The sequence below is a fragment of the Amblyraja radiata genome, chromosome 13 (assembly GCF_010909765.2).
Source record: "Amblyraja radiata isolate CabotCenter1 chromosome 13, sAmbRad1.1.pri, whole genome shotgun sequence".
Lineage (NCBI taxonomy): Eukaryota > Metazoa > Chordata > Chondrichthyes > Rajiformes > Rajidae > Amblyraja > Amblyraja radiata.
In genome coordinates, this window is record NC_045968.1 from 51,771,847 (window position 1) to 51,792,596 (window position 20,750).

Consider the following 20,750-nt stretch of genomic DNA (forward strand, 5'->3'; position numbering starts at 1 on the left):
TCCCTTTCTCATGCCAATTTCCCTGTGAGCGAGGCAGTACTCAGCACGAAGCGGTACTGCTGTTTGTGTGTTCATCTGTGTCCTAGTCTATGGAAATACAGTCATACAGTTGTTTAGCAAGGGACGGAGTCAGCCATAGAAATGCACACTAGCTTGGGAAAATAAACTGGGGTAGAGAATTGAATGGTGGGAAGCAACTAATTCACATGGATTATGGGAGGAAAGAAACAAACCAATCTGGGCTTTGGCAAAGAGATCAGGAAATAGTGAGCATCTATCTACCTTGCGTTAGATAGCAACAAAAAGATGGATAGATGGAGGAACTGATCATGTGTTTTTAATGCAGCATCTCTAAACCAGTAACGCAGAAGCTGAATGGTTTAAAAGCAGCTGATGCAGCTTGAGAGGTTGTACGTGTGGGACAGAGGGTTGCACACATACAATGTGTATTTGCATTTTTATGTCGTGTCGCTCTGCCTGTAATCTGTGCACACACTGTGGGGACTTGCAGATTGCAACACTGAAGAGGAGACCAGAGGGGAAGGAAGAAGTGGAGGACAGCAGGAAAGCGTGCAATGTATTTTTAATGCAAGGTCCTCAAACATTTAAATTCCTTCACTGAGAGTGCATCTTGCAGATACAATTGTGGAGATCTGAAATTAATCACCCAGAATGAGCGACCAGTCAGAATACCAGCGTCTGTCGAGCGAGGAGGAGGAGGTATAGCTATGTGCTCTAAATGTATTTCATGCCCGTGCAAACAATACATATCATGCAGAGCCTTGTTTCAATGTGGCAATCTTGCTTCACACTGATTGCCCTTTATGCTTCAGGACGTGTTCAAGCTCATTGGGATGAGGTCCTCCAGCTTGCGAAATGCTTAAAAATCTGTCTTACATTTAATTTTCCTGGACTGAAGCATTAGCACTGGAAAACAACTGGATTGCAGTTTATCTTTCAAAGACTATAATACTCAGATTCATTTGGTGTTTCTTGGTCTTTTATAATTTGTATTTCACAAATGTTTTGGGTGGCTGCCTAGTGATTATAATGTTGTTGTTCCTTTATAGATAGATTGAAATCCTGTGTTTTGATTTTTTTTTTTTGTATTTTGGATCGCATCACAGCTCTTCAAAAGATTACTGAATTCTGCAGCTCTCTGCAGAAGGGAAACAAACTAACACACTCCAAATAAGAATTTTTTTTTTGACAAACACGTTTTATGATTAAGAAGTGTCATGCTTTTATTTGCTGTTGTTTTACTCATAATTATGAAGTTCTATTCACAGTAAAGCATTTTTTTGATGAATATCTTTATTTAATTGCGTATACCTGTTCAATGGCTTGTAATATTTCTATTTAGATTTTGTTTCAATCATAAATAATAAGATATGTTAAAGGTGCCTGTACGCTGGAAACAATTGGAAGGTGCCTTCTGTTTATTTGTGCTGCTGCTAAGGGATCAGTCACTAAATCAGTTCCATTATTCTCAACAGTTTTTAACCTATTTCCACTGCAACTCCCTCTCAATCTTTTGCATTCTCCCTTCTCTTCCCAACCAAGATTCTTACACTCACATACACTCTCTCTCACGCACACACGCACACACACACACATACGCACACACACACACACACACACACACACACACACACACACACACACACACACACACACACACACACACACACTCTCTCTCACGCACACACGCACATACACACACACACACGCACACACACGCACACACACGCACACGCACATACCCACACACACACACACACACACACACACACACACCCTCCTCCATCATTTCCATGTTTCTTTGCAGGGCTGATTCCTCCAGGGCAGCATTAAGCCTGTTGCCATAGAAATTGTCACTGCAAAACGACTCCATTCAGTATTTGTATTGCAAATATATAATCAAAATAATATCCATCTGCTTTCTCGAGTAGATTTTTCAAAAGTGAAACAATTTTTATTCAATAATATAGCACGAGAATACGATGACCATTCCGAGTGAGGAGGTCGCTCAGTTGGAAGAAATCTGTTTGTTGTGAAGTTGTCTGGCATCTGATGTAATGTGCTTGACATCTGGGATGTGTGAGATTCAGTTGGGGCAAGAGATTATTCAGGGGTAGTAGAATGCCTTGTGCTTAATGTTGGGACAAAACAAAGATGTAGTTGCTCATTGCTGACAGCAAATCACACAAAGCTAGACCAGCTGCTTCCCTCGCTGCGCAATACACGTATGTATTTTCTTTAAAATCTCCGGATGCCATATATTTAACTTACCAAGGAAAGAATACAATTGACGTAGAAATAACATAGGGGTAGGTTATAATAATTTGATATTGTAAATACAACACTTTTAAAAAAGAAACATTTGACTTAAATGTATTCAAGGAAAGTTTGAATACATTTCATATACATTTTAATGAGTAAATGAAAATAAAAAAACTTGCAGTTGCTAGATTTCTGAAATATAAACAGAAAACATTGAAAACACTGAGCAACTCAGTCAACATCTATGTGAAGAAAAACTGATTTAATAATTCTTGGACCTGATTTTTATCAGTCTATGTTTTCTTATTCTTTTCCTCTAAAGGAGGTTACTTATTTAATAGGGAGAGTTAAAAAAAAAACAACGTTATTCAAATAGGGTATGAGTATTCAATGTAGTTCAGGGAATTTAGGTCTTCTCTTACGAGAAATACGAAATTAGCATGAACGTGCAAGAAATTATGAAGGCAAATGAAATTGTGATCTTGACCAAAACACAGTGCTGGAGTAACTCAGAGATTCCCTCCACCGATGCTGTCTTACTCGCTGAGTTACTCCAGCATTTTGTGTTTCAATTAGCTGGTTCAGAAGAGATTCAATAGATTGTCTGACGAGAAAGGTTTAAAGTGAATGGGACCTACACTCAAGCCACAAGGGATGAGGAATCATCTCACTTACACAAGGTTCAGTGGGGCCAAGACAGGATGCATGTAGTGAGGCTGTGGAGACTGGAACTTGAATTTAGTTTCTGTGTAACTTGTTAGTTGAGGAAGAACTACTTCTCTGCGGGCTGTGAAACTTTCAATGTTTCTATCCTAGAAAACAGTGGCTGTTGAGTCATTACATTTAAGGTTGAAAATGTTATACTACAGAAGAATTGAGGAATATGGTTCGTCAGGGAATTGGAGGTAGTACCAAATATCACATCAACATGATCATGGTGAAGAGCTGTTATGAGGGGGCATATCATCTACTTCTATTTCTTATATAAAAGCAATAGATGAATTAGGCCCTTTTGTTCCACCATTTGATGAAATCATCCATCTCAGTACGTCTTAATGAGACCAAGCGGAGGTTGGGCGATCGTTTCGCCGAACACCTCCGCTCGGTCCGCAATAACCAACCTGACCTCCCGGTGGCTCAGCACTTCAACTCCCCCTCCCACTCTGTATCCGACCTCTCTGTCCTGGGTCTCCTCCATGGCCAGAGCGAGCAACACCGGAAATTGGAGGAACAACACCTCATTCCGCTTGGGGAGTCTGCATCCTGGGGGCATGAACATTGAATTCTCCCAATTTTGTTAGTCCTTGCTGTCTCCTCCCCTTCCTCAGCCCTCGGGCTGTCTTCTCCCATCCCTCAGCCTTCTGGCTCCTCCTCCTCCTTTTTCTTTTCTTCTCCCCGCCCCCCCCCCCCACCCCTCATCAGTCTGAAGAAGGGTTTTGGCTCGAAACGTTGCCTATTTCCTTCGCTTCATAGATGCTGCTGCACCTGCTGAGTTTCTCCAGCATTTTTGTGTACTTACGTCTTAATGACTGTTGATTTACAAGAATCCTATAGGAAGTTTAGCTTGTCCAAGCTCTGTTCTGTTCACGTGTCCTCAGCTTTTGCCCCCATTGTACATTGTTTGCTTTTGTAATACCACGGTAGAGTGTATTGATGATTACTTCATCTTGTTTAATGCGAGTTAAATGAGCTTGTGCCGTTGATGAGCTGATTCTTTTCATGATCAAACTCAAGTCAAGCGCTGGTGGGTTCAAAATTTAGTTTGGTTTGGAGATACAGTGTGGAATACAGTGTTCTCCCTTTTGCCCACCGCCAACCAGTGATGACCGATGCACTAGTTTTATCCTGCACACAAAGAACTATTTACAGAAGCCAATTCACCTACAAAACTGCACGTCTTTGGAATGTGAGAGGAAACCAGAGCAGCCGGAGAAAACCCTTGAGGTCACAGGGAGAACGTACAAACTCCATACAGACACTACCCGGAGTCAGTATTGAACCCGGGTCTCTGGCGCTGTAATGCAGCAACTCTACCGCTGCGCCACTGTGCCATGTGTTTGCTGGCTGTCAAAGATATGGAGCGCGGTAAATTTAGACAACCTCAACCAGTATTTAGTAGCTAGAGACCTATACTTTTTTCATGGAACCAAATAGCAATGGTCAAAGAATGGTTGGTATGAGAAAGAAAAAAAATTGTCATGCCAGTGTATAGAAATGTGCTTTTGGAAGCTTTTGTTTTGTACTCACCTCCCCGTATTGCTCACTAATCACACTGCCGTATAATTTTTTGCATGGGTTTGCTAAATAGAATTGTGGAAAAGCACTGTGCAGATTAGCAGTAAAAATGAATGATCGGCGCTGCTTTGCAAGGTTTTTTTTAGTCTGGAGGCTCGTTTATACTGTCTGAAGTGCTTTTCTATTTCTGTGTGGCATGGATTTTGAGCTCAGACAGGTTTTTGATCAGTTCTTCAGCAGCCAGTGAACGTGCACATTTAACAATTTGATAAATCCATGTGTGATCCTTTCTGGAATGCACTGCAGTCATTTTCACTCGGCAGAATGTGATGGGTTCAGTCTTGAAAGCAATCAATAAGCAGTTAATTCCATTTACTAATGTGTTAAACTATGACCCTGTCTGCTCTTCTAGATGTAAACGATCAACTGAGGGTCATTATTGTTATCCCTAATAACCTAGGCATTGTTTATTCTCCAGTCAGCACAACTCATTGCAGATGACAATATAGGTAATCAGTGCAGGTTTGTGGGGTCTTGCAGTGGAGATCTAAGTTGTTCCATTAGTGATATTCTGAAGGGTTTTTTTTACTTCAAGACGAGTGTAGGAGATAATAAGACAACCAATAAATAGAACTGGGACAGCCAAATATAAATGGCAGGATTGGAAGAATAGCGTAATCCAGAGGGAATTCTCTGTAGTTCCTTTCCTTTTTTTTCTAACGTTATTGTGAATAGGCAAGGGAATACAAACAGGAGAGAGGTAAGTGAGATGGGGCACATATGTTGGTGGTTGAGACAAAAGCTTGAGAGAATCTTTAGAGTTAGGTTTTGAGAAGATTGTATGTTGTCACTGTAGATTTAATTATATTTAATCTTATGCGAGCCCTTTTGCTTTGTACTTGTGGATTTATACTTTGATGAGAAATAGTGAACTAGTTGACGTTTGTTCATTCCTTGGATGCCTTGGTTAAATGTGTCAAGGCACAACTTAACAGGCTTCTGCTAAAATGCAGAATGTGATCCACATGCTTATTGTGACCACATTTTTCAAATTGCCAGGATGTTCTTGAGCCAGGAAGTGAGATGTTAGACCAGGGTTGCTGTTTTGAAAGATCTTCCTTACTTCAACAGATCATCACCAGTACTGCTAGTCTTGCTATGATGAATGATCCTGAATGGTGTACTTGATTACGGACCTGTCTAAATTCTTAGAGAAAGTCAAGGTTTACAAAGGTAATGTTGCCCTCTAGGGATAAACATGACATGATGTTAATTTTTCTCTCTATTCACCTTGCTCGTTATATTAAACAGATTACTTGGTGACTTGTATTTTGCTTTGTTTGATTCAAATGTTCCCACACATTTTGCAGTGTTGTGGAGGATTCAGGATAATCTAATAACCTGTGTAGGAAGGAACTGCAGGTGCTGGTTTAAACCGAAGATAGACACAAAATGCTGGAGTAACTCAGCGGGACAGGCTACATCTCTGAAGAGAAAGAATGGGTGAAGTTTCCAAATGTCATCCATTCATTTTCTCCAGAGATGCTGCCTGTCCCGCTAGGCATTTTGTGTCTATCTTTAATCTAATTACCAGAAATGCTGAGCCCATCAGGCAGCCACTGTGGACAGAGAAACACAGCTGTGGTTTCATCAAGCTGATCTGAGAGCAGCTCTGGCTGTCTGACCTACTGAATAGTTCTAGCATTTTCTGTTCCTATTTCAGTTTCCAGCATTCAAAATATTTTGTTTTTGCAGAATAAAATAACTGTCATCCTTTGTATGTTCCACTCCCCAGAGAGAGTTCATTCTTAATGGGATAATGTTCCAAGGTGCAGATTTAATAAAATGAAAATCCTCCAACTATATATGTGGCATCATCATCCATTTTGATAATGTCGTCATCCAGCACTGATGTTTATATTCAATGACTTGGGGTCAGGAATATTGATCAATGTTTTGAACGTCATGTCTCAATTATTTGAGTAAATACATTATTTAAAGTTTCATAAGATCATAAGTGATAGGAACAGAATTAGGCCATCAAGTCTACTCCGCCATTCATTCTTGGCTGATCTATCTCTCCCTCCAAACTCCATTCTCCTGCCTTCTCCCCATTCATTCTTGGCTGATCTATCTCTCCCTCCCAACTCCATTCTCCTGCCTATACACTGTAAATGGATCGATTGTAATCATGTATTGTCTTCCTGCTGACTGGTTAGCATGCAACAAAAGCTTTTCACTGTACCTCGATACACGTGACAATAAACTGTGAAACTGAATGATTCATTTGCATCCTCTGCCATTGGTGCAGCTTTTCCTGATGATTTAATTTTCAGAAACTGTTAGATTTTTGGTTAGTGTTTGAGGAATAGGGAGATAGTACGGAAAAGAAAAGGAGCTCTAATGTAAAAGATTGACCATGGATGTATGTCAGAGCAACGCAAAGAGCCAGGAAGCCGACTTCTACCTCATTTATAAGTTGTAGGTTTATAATGAACGAGTGTAATGAAAGCCCAAGATCGTAACATTCCTTGATTTCTAGCATTTGTGAAATAATTAAAATCACAATCTTTTCTAAAAGTATTTTTGTAATATAAGTCACAGATATGTTTGCAGCTGTGGGTCTGTTTTGTAAATGGAATATGATCTTTGTTGTATGACAAATTAATGGTGGCTTTGTGATGAATACAATTATGTTTTAACTGTTTCGACCAACGACTGAGCAAGCTGCTTTGAATCCACTGGATTTTAATTGTTATAAAATGTTTGAGGTTAGAGGAGGCACTTGAGTATCTTGAGATCTTGAATCTCAGCATTTCCCCATTTTGGTCATGAGAGCAATATCAATCATTTCAAAGTGAATCGTACTGATTGTAAAATTGAACCAGGCACTTTGGTGTGTGATCCATGCTAACAGTCTGATGATAGAGCAGGTTAGTGTCCTGGTCTACATGATCTCATTCCTCTTTTTGAATATGGATCGTTTTCCTCTGTTGCAGATGTATTGTGTACCATAGGGTGTATGTCTTTAGAGGCTTGATGTTATTGATGCATTATGAAGTGACAGAAGTTTGGCTCCGCTAAACCATTGAGGCCCCATTGGGAAAAGTGCAAGTGTTGTGTTGGCAATCATGTGTGGATGTAAACAGCATAAACCTGGCATCTCATGGGCTTTGACAAATTAATGTTGTATTTAGAGGGATTGTTTCCCTCTGAATTTATCAGTGAATCAAAAATAGATTCATACAATTTTAAGCGAATGCAAAAAAATTAAATCAACAAAATAGAAATTACATGAAACAAAGACAGAAAAGTTATGACTTTTGTAACAATGTTACAACATTTTGAGATTTTAAAAATCAAGTCTGCAATTTATCCCATCAGATAAAGCATAAAAATAAGTTTAATTTGACACCTAATTCACTTTCATATCTTCAGTATTAAAAATGTTATGGCCATTTTCATACTCGGAAATTAGCATCTTGTTCCCTATTGCTTTTCCATTGACTTAACTCAAAAGCTGTGATCGAGGACAGTCAAAAGCCCATAACTTTCTTAAAAATTAAGAGAACTGAAAGAAATTTTCAATTATAATCGATTGAAGCATTCTGAAATAAATATGAAACAATCTTACTTGGATGACCTAAAATTAAAGCATATAATGAGTTAGTTACCTAATTGTACAATCAAGACCAAGATTGATATATATTCAATGAGTATTTCTCCTCTGTATTTATCGAGGAGAAGGACAGGAGGACGGAGGAACTTGGGGTAGTCAATGGAAGTGATTTTAGAAATTAAGGGAATGAAAGGACATAGGATTAGTGCAGGAAAGTGGCACTGAAATAAAAGATTTTACCAAATGGCATATCTGTCGCAAGTGCCTGAATGACCTATTGCTGCCATGTTCTCAATATGCTCCATCGAAGGTGTGTACAGCGAGAAAATCATAGCTGCAGAAGCTTGTATTGTGAGAAATATTATTGGAATTCAGCTTTGACATTGTTTTAGATAGCTAAACAGTTAACACTGTTTAGACGCCTTCTGGAGGTGCCGCGGTGGGTGGCATTGAGAAGTCGAGGCTGGAGCCACGCAGGTCGGCACCTCGCGTGCTGGAGCTCAGGCCTCACGGGTCAGAGGTGGAACCTCGCGGGTCGGCGAAGCCCACGGCCATCAGTGCCTGGGTCTGCGTGGCCGGCGGTTGGGGCCTGGGTCGGCACCACGGAGATGCGGTCCGGCGGTCGATGATGGCGCCGATAGACGGACGAGGACGGACACGCGGAGATGAGGACGCTGCTGCGGAGGGAAGGAACAAAGGAGAAACCGACCGCCGTGAGGCAGAGGGGAGGGGGGGAAGAACAAATGGGGACCTGGCGAGGGGGGTGGGAATTTGTAACTGTAAGTGCCCTCTATGGGTGACTATTGCATACCTTAGGCGCAAAGAATTTCACTGCAACTTGTCATATGTGACAATAAAGCATTCATTTGTCAGTGAGCTAACATGGCTATAAATTTGAATGCATGCATAACCTCTCTCTCTCTCTCTCTCTCGCTCTCTCTCTCTCTCCCTCTCCCTCTCCCTCTCCCTCTCTCTCTCTTTCTCTTTCTCTCTCTTTCTCTCTCTTTCTCTCTCTGTCCTCTCTCTCTCTCTCTCTCTCTCTCTCTCTCTTTCTCTCTCTTTCTCTCTCTTCTCATGTGTGCTAGCAAAAGTGAATTGAAAAAGAATTGATCTGCCTTCATTCATCAATACTTTCCATTACTGTCTGCCTGTGAACGTGTGTATGTTTGAGAGAGACTTGTGTCCCTCCTGGTGGAGCTGAACCTGATCCAGCAGCTCTTCCATTCATTGCTACCGCATTAAACTCTGTGTATCTGTTTGCCTGAGAAATATTTTTTGGGTGTTTTTTTGTATGATGCACAATGTTTTCTGAGCAAGTCTAAGTAATATTTTACGCCCCTCTTATTGATCGCAAGCCAATGTTAATATATGGGAGTAGTGCTGATTGGAGTAAACTTAGGACTTGGAGCAGGCTATACAAATAGGGAAGCCAGGCTGCCGAAACTAAACCTGTAGCATTTAAGATGATGTAAATAGTACTGAAGATGTAGAAAAGGACCTTTTATGCTATGCTGATGGGTGAAACTTGCCACCATAAAGCAACTGGAAAAACCCAGCCAGTCCTGTCTCATGCACATAGCTTTCTCCATTTGCAGCTTTCTTCAATGCATGTCATGAAATAATTTGCTCGTCATCGTCTCTTCTGTGGTCTGTATTTCCTCAGAAAGGGGAAGTTGAGAGAACCACAAGCCAGTTTTTATTGATGGGTCGGTGAGAGAGAATTAGCAGTTTCAACTTCCTGGGTATTAAAAACCTTTGATAACTGTGATGGCCCAGCACCACTCATGATGAAGGCATTCCAGTGCCCGTACTGGCATTCTCCAACTCGTGTAATGGGAGACTTGCATAAGCTTGCATTTACATGAACAATTCACAATAGGTAGTCCCGTTTCGCCAATGACCTGTGTTGTTGCAATGGGAGGATGGTGAGGGCTTCCCGTTCCATTCATAGATATAAAAACATTGCCTAGGCTTGCTGCTCTCCTAGATTCAGCCACTGTCGCTGCCACACTGGGAAGGCAAGCAAGAATGAAGGAGGCCATGGAGAGCAATTCCCAGCCGAGTTGTCGCCATTTTCCACACGGTGCACCAGCGAGCCCTTCTTCACCAGTTACCGCTCCGTCCTGTTGGCGTAGCTGCGGCTGCTCCAGAGACACCAACACCTTCGCTGCTCCCCCCTCCACCACTGTCTCATTTGTTCTAGGAGCAGAATTAGGCCATTCGGCCCATCATGTCTACTCCGCCATTCAATCATAGCTGATCTATCTTTCCCTCTCAACCCCTCTCCTGCCTTCTCCCCATAACCCCTGACACTCGTACTAATCAAGTATCTGTCGATCTCCACCTTGAAAATATCTATTGACTTGGCCTCCACAGACTTGTGTGGCAAAGAATTCCACATTCACCATCTTCTGACTATTCACAGTTCCTCCTCATCTCCTTTTCCTTGTGGAGGATGTCAGCGACAGCGGGGGAGGAGGAGGGGGAGGAGGAGGTGACGGTGGGGGGGGAAGCGGAGAAAGCGATGGCCGACAGAAAGAAGCAGCAACTGGTGAGAGGGTAGGGAGCCACACGGTGACCGAGCGCGTCCTATCGGTGGCCGCAGCCTGAAGAAAGGACTGTTAGCCAGGGACTCTAATGGGAGCCACATCAGCCGGACGGTGTGGTAGCTGGTGAAGAAGGATTGGCCCATAGTTTTAAGGTGAAACAACACGAGTGCTGCAGTAACTCAGCAAACTGAATCAGTCTGAAAAAGGGTCCTTAACCAAAATGCACCTATCCATGTTCTCGAGAGATACTGCCGACCTGCTGAGTTAATCCACCACTTTGTGTCGTGTATTAACCAGCATCTGCAGTTCATTGTTTCTACCTAGTTTTAAGATGATTCTGTAACATAGCAAGGGAATATGGGACGTAACCCTTATGTAAGTCAGGTAGTGTCTGTAGAAAGAAATTAGGCATGTCTCTAAAGACTCTGGCAAACTTGCAGATGTAATGTGGAAAGTATCCTGGTTGGTTGCATCATGGCCTGGTACTGCAATACCAACACAAGAGTCTGCAGAGTGTGGTATAGTTGCAGCACGTCTATCGCCTCTAGACCAAAAGCATTGATATAAGGTGGTGCCTCAAGAAGGCGGAATTTATAAACAAAGATCTCCACCATCCAGCGATGCCCTCCGCACACTGCCATCATCAGGCAGGAGGTGCCGCAGACCACCATGATCACGAACAGGTACGTTACTACACTTTCTGGTTCGGAGCCAGTACAACCCTATTCCTGCTTCAATAACGACACTGTAGCCCACATCTTGCACTATTATCAACATATTTTTATTTGCATAGCGTTTTTAAAGTATTTTAGCTGTAATTTATCTTTAAGTAGAATTAGTTTTTGTGTGTTTTGCTGAGTATCTTCTCGTGATGCTGCTGGAAGCATGATTTTTCATCATGACAATAAACAAACTTAAGTTTGGAGGCACAAGAAACTGCAGATGCAGTTATCTTGAGCAAAACACAACGTGGTGAAGGACATCAACAGTCCAGGCAGCCTCTGGGGTGGGAATGGACAGAGGACATTTTGCGACGTGCTGCTTCTTCAGATTCATCGGTGTAGGGAGCAGAAAGCTGGAAAAGAGAGGGGAGCAGGACAAAGCCCGGCAGGTGATAAGTGGACGCACGCGAGGATGGGGGAAGTAAGTTCACAAAGGCTGGAGGTGAAAAGGAGAAAATATCGTGTCCATTAATAAGAGGAGAGGAGGAGTGAAATGTAAAGCTGGAGAGAGGAATCTGGGTAAAAGGGGATAGGGTGAAGTGGAAAGTGAGGGGAATAAAAGGGGAAAGGGGACCACAGGGATGGGAGGTGAGTATGAAGGAGGAGAATGGAGCAGGCTAACTTGGGAGATAGTGGAACAGCATCTCATATTCCACTTGGGTAGCTCAATCCAATGGTATAAACATTCATTTATTTAATTTAAAGTAACACACTCCTCACCCTCTCTTTCTCATGCCCCCAGCCCCACTCTTGGGTATTCCCATTTTCTTCCCACCATCCCCCATTCCCTCCCCATCACCCTGCACCTTTCCCCTCCTTGGTGCACACATCTCCCATCCCCAAGCCCCCCCCCATTTTCCATTTATTTCCACCCCTCGCCTCCCACATCCTTCCCTCCGGCTTTACAATTCACTCCTCCTCCTCCTCGCATTATCTGACCCCATTTTGTCTCCTTTGCACTTCTCATCTTTATCACTTACTTCACCCATCTGCCATTCAGCTCCCCCTCACCTATCACGTGCCAGGCTTTGTCCTGCCCCTATGTCTCTTTTCCTGCTTTCTCCCCCCCACCCACCCCAATCAGTCTGAAGAAAGTTCCCGACTCAAAACGTCGCCTGCCCATTCCAGATGCTGTCTGCCCACCAAGTTCCTCCAGTACATTTGCATTTTGGATTTGAATTCAGAGGTGTCAGAGGTTATGAGGAGACGGCAGGAGGATGGGGTTGGAAGGGAGATATAGATCAGCCATGATTGAATGGTGGAGTAGACATGATGACAAATCTGCCTTGTAGAATACTGCCATCTGCTGGATGATCATAACATTGAGCTGTTACGTTGTGGATTTTGGGCACAAATCCTACTCCGAGAATCATGCAGGCCCTCTAGCACTCTGCGTTCATTACGATCATTAAGTATCTTACTTCACATCTCTTATACTAGCACCTGGTCCATAGTGCGTCCTGTCGGTGGCGGCGGCCTGAAGAAAGCGCTGTTCCCAGGGCAACGGTGTGAGCCGCAACAACCGCCGTGTCACCGGACCACGTGGTAGGTGAAGAAGGACTCGCTGGTGCACCTTGTGATTGGGGCGGGGTCGGGTCGGGATCGGGCCGAAACGTTGCCTATTTCCTTCGCTCCATAGATGCTGCTGCACCCGCTGAGTTTCTCCAGCTTTTTTGTGTACCTTCGATTTTCCAGCATCTGCAGTTCCTTCTTGAACAATACTGAAACACTCCCTAGATAGTTTTCTCCTATTTATCTGTTATTTAAACCTTTTACTTTGTTACTCTTGAATATATTGTGTGAGAGAATGAATCATTGAAAGAATAGACCGGTTGGAAGCTGAATGCTTATCTATTTAGGGTAGCTATGTTGATTCTGATTCTGGAAATAAGGCTCTTTACGGCAGTCTCTCTGTGCAGTGTTCAATATGCATAATTGGCATGCAAATAATTAATTCAGCGGCAAATCAATTTCTGAAAAAAACTGCTAATTTGTCAAAGCCTCAAGAGAAACCAGACTTATGTAGTTTAAAGACATGAATGAGTGTCAAGACAAGATCTGTGCATTTCCCAACAGATCCTCAATAGTTTAGCAAAGCGTCTCATTTCACAATGCATAAATCAAATGCTTCAAGCCGTGCACTCTATGCAACGCATTACGTCTGCAATGGAGGTGGACATTTCATGTTCAAAAGAACAACCAAGTCCTACTCACTGAAATTCATTGTGGTCATGGACACCAGGACGCTCACCAGCTTCATCATCAGCCTGCTAGCATGGGTCATACAAAGCAGTAGCTACTTCACTTTCGTAATTGTAGACAGGTTGGTTAGTACGCTTGCAGATGGCACCAAGATTGCTGGGGTCGCAGAAGGTGAGCAAAGTTGGCAAGGTATACAGTGGGATTCAGGTCAGCCTAAGAAATAGGCGGAGAAGTGGCAGGTGGGGTTTAATCTGAGCAAGTGTGAGGTGTTGCACTTTGGAAGGTCAAACGTAAGAGGAAAATACACAATTAATGGCATTGATGTACAAGTAGATAGTTTAGTTTATTGTCACATGTACCGAGGTTTGGTGAATAGCTTTTGTTGCGTACCATCCAGTCAGCAGGAAGATAATACATGATTAGAATCGAGCCATTGACAGTGTATAGATGCATGATAAAGCAATGATGTTTAGTGCGAGGTAAAGCCAGCAAAGTCCCCTCAACGCGCAGCTGTGGGGGGGGGGGGGGGGGGGGGGGGGGGGGGGGGGGGGGGGGGGAGGCCTGCGGCATTACACACACACTAACCACCCCCCTTGATATTATTATATTCATATTATTCATTGGCTCCTTTCACCCCATCCCCCGCCCTATCTCTAGGGGCAAAGAGAGTGGGGCAGAGAAAGAGGGGGAGGAGGGGGTGAGAGAAGGGGGGGTGGTGGAGGGAGAGGTGGAGAGGGGGGGAGAGAAGAGGGGGTTGAGGGAGGGAGGAGGAGGGGGAGATGGAGAGGGGGAGGGGGAGGAGAGGAGGGGGTTGAGGGAGGGGAGGGGAGGGATTGGGGGAGGGAGGGGGGAGGGAGGTGGAGAGGGGTGGGGGGAGAGGGGGAGGGGTACGGGAGAGGAAGGGGGAGAGGAGGGGGAGAGGGGTGGGAGGGGAGGGGGAGTTGGTGGAGAGGGGGGGAAGTGGGGGAGGTGTGGGGAAAGAGGGGGGAGGGAGTGGTAGGGGGAGGGAGGAGGGAGGGGGGGAGTGGAAGGGAGAGGCCTGGAGCGATCTGAGGACTGCCAAAAGCAGCGGAGGGCCGGCTGATCGTGGCTTTCGCGAGGGGAAGCCCGCCCATCAGCGTGACAGACGATCGGGTGGGGAAGACGGAGAGGTGTTCGTCTTCTGTGACGGCCGCCAAGGCCACTTTTCCACCGCGCTTCCCCGCGCCCGCGCTGCGATAACCGCCGCCGCCATGTTGTAGAACTTCAAGGAGCCCAGAGTAGCGCGCAGCACGACTTGAGCACGTGTTCAACGGTTCAATCCAGAGCCCTGGGGGGGCAGGGCAGCTGGGCCACGTAGCTCGCAGCTCGTGGAAAATAGTGGCCAGCAGGCTGCGCGTTGAAAACTCTGGGCAGCTGGCCGCGAGGAGCAGAGCCATTGTGATGCCATCAGCTCGCTTCAGCTCGTTAACTTCAAAAAAGATCTCAGAGTGGCGAAGAATTTCAAGATACAACTCGGGAAATAATAAATCAAATTTTCAGATGAGGCGAGTTTAGAGATCATGAGGTAAATCTCTACCGGAATATGTAAAAATTTCACCGTTAGCGCGTCGGGTTTTCGAGGAAAAAGAGACAAGCAAACTAACAAACAAATAAATAATTAAACATCCAAGATCAGAGTTTTATATTATAATAGATAGATAGGCATCAGGAAGTCATGATGCAGCATTATGGGACTTTAGTAAGTCCGCATTTGGAGTATTGTGTACAGTTCTTGTTGCCACAGTACAGGAACGATGTGAAGGTTTGGAATTGGTGCAAAGGCGGTTTACCAGAATTATGCCTGGATTAGTGGGTACAAGCTACATGGAGCGCTTCCACACACTTGGATTGTGTTCTCTGGAGTGTAGGAGGTTGTGTTGAGACCTGATAGAAGTGGCATTATTAGGATGGACAGAATTTTCTTTTCCCAGGATACAAAAATCAAACACTAGAGGGCATAGGCTGAAGGTGAGAGGGGCAACATTTAAAGGGGGTAGGCGGGGAATTTTTTTTAGACAGTTGTCTGGATCACACTGCTGAGGTTGGTGTTGGAGGTAGATACGATAGTGGCAGTTTTGTATAACCAAATGGATTTGCAGTGAATGGAGGAATATGGATTATATGCAGGCAGATAAGAGTTGGTCTTGGCATCATGTTTGTCACAGACACTGGGCCGAAGGGCCTGTTTTTGTGCTATACTGTTCAATGTTGATTAATTTATTTATGTACAGACTTGTACCCATTAGAGAGCATTGTTATTTAAATTCACATTTTGAGCTGTTGGTAAAGCACTTTATAAACAACATCCAGTTCTTTCCACCCTCTGCCTTTCTGTTTAAATGTTGTGCCTGTGTCTGTTGTGGTTGCAGATAGACACAGAAAGCCTGAGTAACTCAGCGGGTCAGGCAGCATCTCTGGAGAAAAGAAATAGGCATCGTTTTTGGTCGAGACCCTTATTCAGAGGGAAAAGGGAAACAAGAGACTTAGATAGTGATACAGAGAGATATAGAACAAATGAATAAAATATGCAAAAAAGTAACAATGATCAAGGAAAGGTGGAGCCCACAAGGGTTCATTGTTGGCTGTGGGCTAGTTGATAATGAGTTAGACCGACAAAGAAACTCAACAGGACAACTGTGAAACTATTGCGTGAAGCTAGAGTGGGGGAGGGATGGAGAAAGAGGGGTTACAAGGGATGCTTGAAGTTGGGGAAAGCAATATTCATACTGAAGATAGACACAAAAAGCTGGACTAACTCAGCGGGTCAGAGAGCATCTCTGGAGAAAAAGAATGGGTGATGTTTCGAGTCGAGACACTTCTTCAGACTGAAAGGGGAAAGGGACATTCCCCATTCCTTTCTACAGAGAAGCTATCTGACCCACTGAGTTACTTCAGCATTTTGTGTCTATCTTCGATTTAAACCAGCATCTGCAGTATTTTCCTGCACATTTTGTCTATATATTTTATTTCCCTTTCCCCTGACAGTCTGAAGAAGGGTCTCGACCCGAAATGTCAAATATTCCTTTTCTCCAGAGATGCTGTCTGACCCGCTGAGTTGCTCCAGATTTTTGTGTCTTGTATTTGGTTTAAACCAGCATCTACAGTTCCTTCTTACACACTGTATTGTGGCTGCGTTAGGAAAGGCTGTTTGAGGCTAATTGTAGAGGCTTTGGCTCTTGATGCTTCGGCAAGGGTGCTGAGGAGGGTGATGGCAGGTCTGTTTCTGGGTATAATCTGGCCCTGGGTGCAGATGGGATATTGGAATGTTCCTCCTGCAAGATGTTGGATGTTAAACATTTTCCAGTGGCCCTGAGGAGTACAACTGCAGGAAGTGTGTTCAGCTGCAGCGCCTTAGAGACTGCGTTAGGGAACTGGAGCTGCAGCTGGACGACCTCGGACTCATCCAGGGTTGTGAGAGTGTCATAGCTGAGAGGTAGAATGATGTGGACATGACCAAGGCACAGGCAAAGAGTAAATGGTTGACCACTAGAAAAGGGAGTCGGCAGATATTCAGTCTGAAGAATAGCTAGACCACTTGCATTTGCAACGTTAATAGTTGAAAAAGAGAAAGAGAGAGAGAGAGAGCTGAGGTAGGTGTATGGTGTTGTTTGTAGATGTTAGTATTAAATGCAAGGGTGGAATGCATTGGACACTTTGAATGGAGGAGATTGTCATCTTCTGGGGTTGGTCAATGATGATTAACCATGACAAATATTTTTTTTTTTAAATTGTATATGTAGTGGTTATAGATCAATTCTACATTTTCCTTGGCCTTCGTCCCCTTAGATGTCTCTTTTTCACACCTTACACTCTATCTCTCCTCTTCCTCGCTCCTGACTCTTAGTCTGAAGAGGGCTCTCGACCTGAAACATCACCCATTCCTTCTATCTAGAGATGCTGCCTGTCCCGCTGAGTTACCCCAGCATTTTGTGTCTATCTCGGTTAAATGGTGGCCTTTCTATTGTGCATGTGTAATGTTGGTAAGATTCTTTGGAGACATGCTGTACTTTTTCAGTGTGTTTTTTTTGGCTGTCCCTTTGATGTGATTAGTCCAGAACAGATTGTTGGTAATATTTACACCTAGGAATATTTACACCTAGGAACTTGAAGCTCTCAACCATTTCCACTTTGGCACTATTGATGCTGATTGGGGCACGTACCTAACTGCGCGTCTTGAAGTTGATAACTAGCTCCTTGGAGGAACCGGAAGAATGGAGTGGTGAGAAAAGAACAATTGGAAATTAGAAGCGAGAAGTGGCAGGGTAAAGAAAAAAACAACCCCTAGATCTAAAAGGAAATGAAAATCAAAAACAGCCCTGCAGACACTGGAATCTAAACTAAAAACAGAAAATGTTGGTAATATTCGTCAGGCAGGCAGCATGTTAAGTATTTCTAGCATGACATGCCGAGTGTCTCCAGCATTTTCTGTTGTTATTTTAGATTATCCCTATTCCAAAACTATTCCGAAAACGTTGCCTATTTTAGTCTGAAGAAGGATTTCGGCACAAAACGTTGCCTATTTGCTTCGCTCCATAGATGCTGTTGCACCCGCTGAGTTTCTCCAGCACTTTTGTCTATCTTCGATTTTCCAGCAACTGCAGTTCCTTCTTAAACTCCAGACAAAAGGAATCTTATGTTCCAATAAGATCATCTCTCACTTTTTACACTCCAATCTGTTCAATCTTTCTTCTTTATCTGATGAATCAACTTTGGTGCACTTCCACTGACGCACTGTCACCAATGCAGGTGCATCCTTCCTTAAATAAGGACACCAAAACTGCATGCGGTATGCCTGGTGTGGTTGGATCTGAATTTCACCACTGTTTGCTTCATACCCCTTTCAATAAAAGCTAACATTTCCTTATACTTTTTTTTTAAAGTTCTTGGTGTTGGTATCTACATGCTGATCATTTTTTTTTATACTGCATGAACTAGATCCATTTGTACCACATCCATTTGTAGTCTCACTCTATGTAAGTGATCATTTTCTCTCCTTGTCTTCCTGCCAAAATAAATAACCTTACATTTTTGCACATTACAACTCCCAGCAGTTTGTCCATTCACTTAAGCTATCTATAATCTGTTTCAGGCTTTTTGTGTCCTCCTCACAACTTGTCGACCTATCTAATTTTGTCTGATCTGCACATTTGGCTGCAGGTCACTCAGTACGTTTATCGCATTCATCCATAAAAAATAAAGATAGTGAGGATCCACCATTGATTCCAGTGGCATCCCACTAGTTTCTGAAGTCAATCGAAAAACGACCTATATTCCCAATGCCCTGTTTTCTTCTAGTTAGTCGCATCCGCCTCCATGCCAATATATTCTCGCCAGCATCATATGTTCTTATCCTGTGCAGTAATCTTTTTAGGTGGCGCTTTATTGAATGCCTTCTGGAAATGCAAACATGTCACATATCCCATTGGTTCTTATTTCTTCATCCTGTTTGTTACATTGAGAAAGATTAATAGCAATTTTTTCCAATTCTACTTTCATAAAATCATGTTGACTTTGCTTGATTATGTTCATCTTTTCTAAGTGTCCAATTATCTCCCACAATAATAGATTCTAGCATTTTCTGAATGACAGCTGCTAGGGTAGTTGGGCTTTAGTTTCCGGCTTTCTGTTCTCCTCCTCGTCTTGAACAGTGGTGTTACACGTGGTTTTATGATGCTTGGGCACCTCTCCAGAATTCAGGGCGTTTTAGTGGATAACAATCACACATTTACTGCCCCTACAGTCGCTTCCTGTAGGACCAATGATGCACACCTCCAGAGGAGGCAGGAGGGACAGCAGATGCCACAATCAGGAGCAACAAAGAATCTGCTGGAGGAATCAGCGGGTTGAGCAGCATCTGTGGAGAGAAAGGAAGGATCTACATTTTGAGTCGATAGTCTGGATCAGGACCGATTTCCTTGATCTCACCCCCTTTCATGTCTTGTTCTCACACCTTGCACTTTCTTATCTCTGTGTCTCCCCCTCCCCTGACTCTCAGTTTGAAGAATGGTCTCGACCCGAAACGTCACCCATTCCTTCTCTCCACAGACGTTGCCTGTCCCGCTGTGTTACTCCAGCATTTTGTGTCTATCCTCGGAAATTCCACAGACTTGTCAGCCTTCATTACTTTGCCTTTTATTTTTGTGTGATCCGTCAAATCTGTAAGAGAATTAAAATTGGCCGTACCTTCCTTGCAGGCTCCCATTAGACAGGTGACCCCCGCACTACAGAGGTGGGGTTGCGTTCCAAGAAAACGGTTCGCAACACGATTTTCCGTACCGCGAAATGTGAGTTGAAGAAAACGTGTTTGTTTTTTTTTTGCTTGCATGGATTCAGAATTTTATTCCATACCTTAATTTTTTTTTGGTTAGTGGCCAGGGTGAATCCTGCCAGTACCTTAATCTGACCTGCAGTATTGCCACTTTTAGGCCAGGAGAAGGTAGAAATGTAAGTTTTTCACACAACGGTGGTGGCTATCTGGAACGAGCTGCCGGAGGAGATGGTAGAAGCACAGGCAATTACATTTCTGTCCTGATGCAGGATTTTGACCTGAAAGGTCGACCATTTCTCCCCCCCCCACCCCACACACACAGATGCTGCTCAACCTGCTGAGTTCCTGAAGTAGATTGTTTGGTACAACATAAGAAAGACATTTGCACATGTACCTGGATGTGCAAATCATGAGAGAGCTAGATAAGGCTCTTAAAAATAGCGGAGTCAGGGGATATGGGGAGAAGGCAAGAACGGGGTACTGATTGGGGATGATCAGCCATGATCACATTGAATGGCGGTGCTGGCTCGAAGGGCCGAATGGCCTCCACCTGCACCTATTGTCTATTGTCTATTGATGGGAAAAGGTGTAGTGGGTTATGGGCCTAATGCAGGCCAATGGGATTGGCTTGGATAGGATTTGGTTGGCATGGATGTGGTGAGACGAAAGGATCTATTTCTGTGCTGAATGATTCCACAATCAATCTACTTACTGCCTGCACTGGTGATGTCTTGCCCTCACTATATTTCATCCACACCTACATTTATTTTACACCTTCAGTCATCAACTCTACAGCGATGGCCTTGTTTAGTAGAAATCTTACCCTTCATTTTCTATTCTACCTATCAAGT

The 20,750-nt window shown here is 43.6% G+C and overlaps 1 protein-coding gene across 1 annotated transcript in view; it reads left to right on the top strand.

Annotated features, from left to right (window-relative positions):
* Positions 1-388: 388 nt before the first annotated feature.
* The window catches only part of tnk2 (tyrosine kinase non receptor 2), a 152,536-nt gene continuing 132,174 nt past the window's right edge, over positions 389-20,750 (top strand). Inside the window, exon 1 of the mRNA XM_033032081.1 lies at positions 389-720. Within this exon, the coding sequence (XP_032887972.1) occupies positions 673-720 (48 nt within the window). The 5' untranslated portion in view covers positions 389-672. The remainder of the gene's footprint in view (positions 721-20,750) is intronic.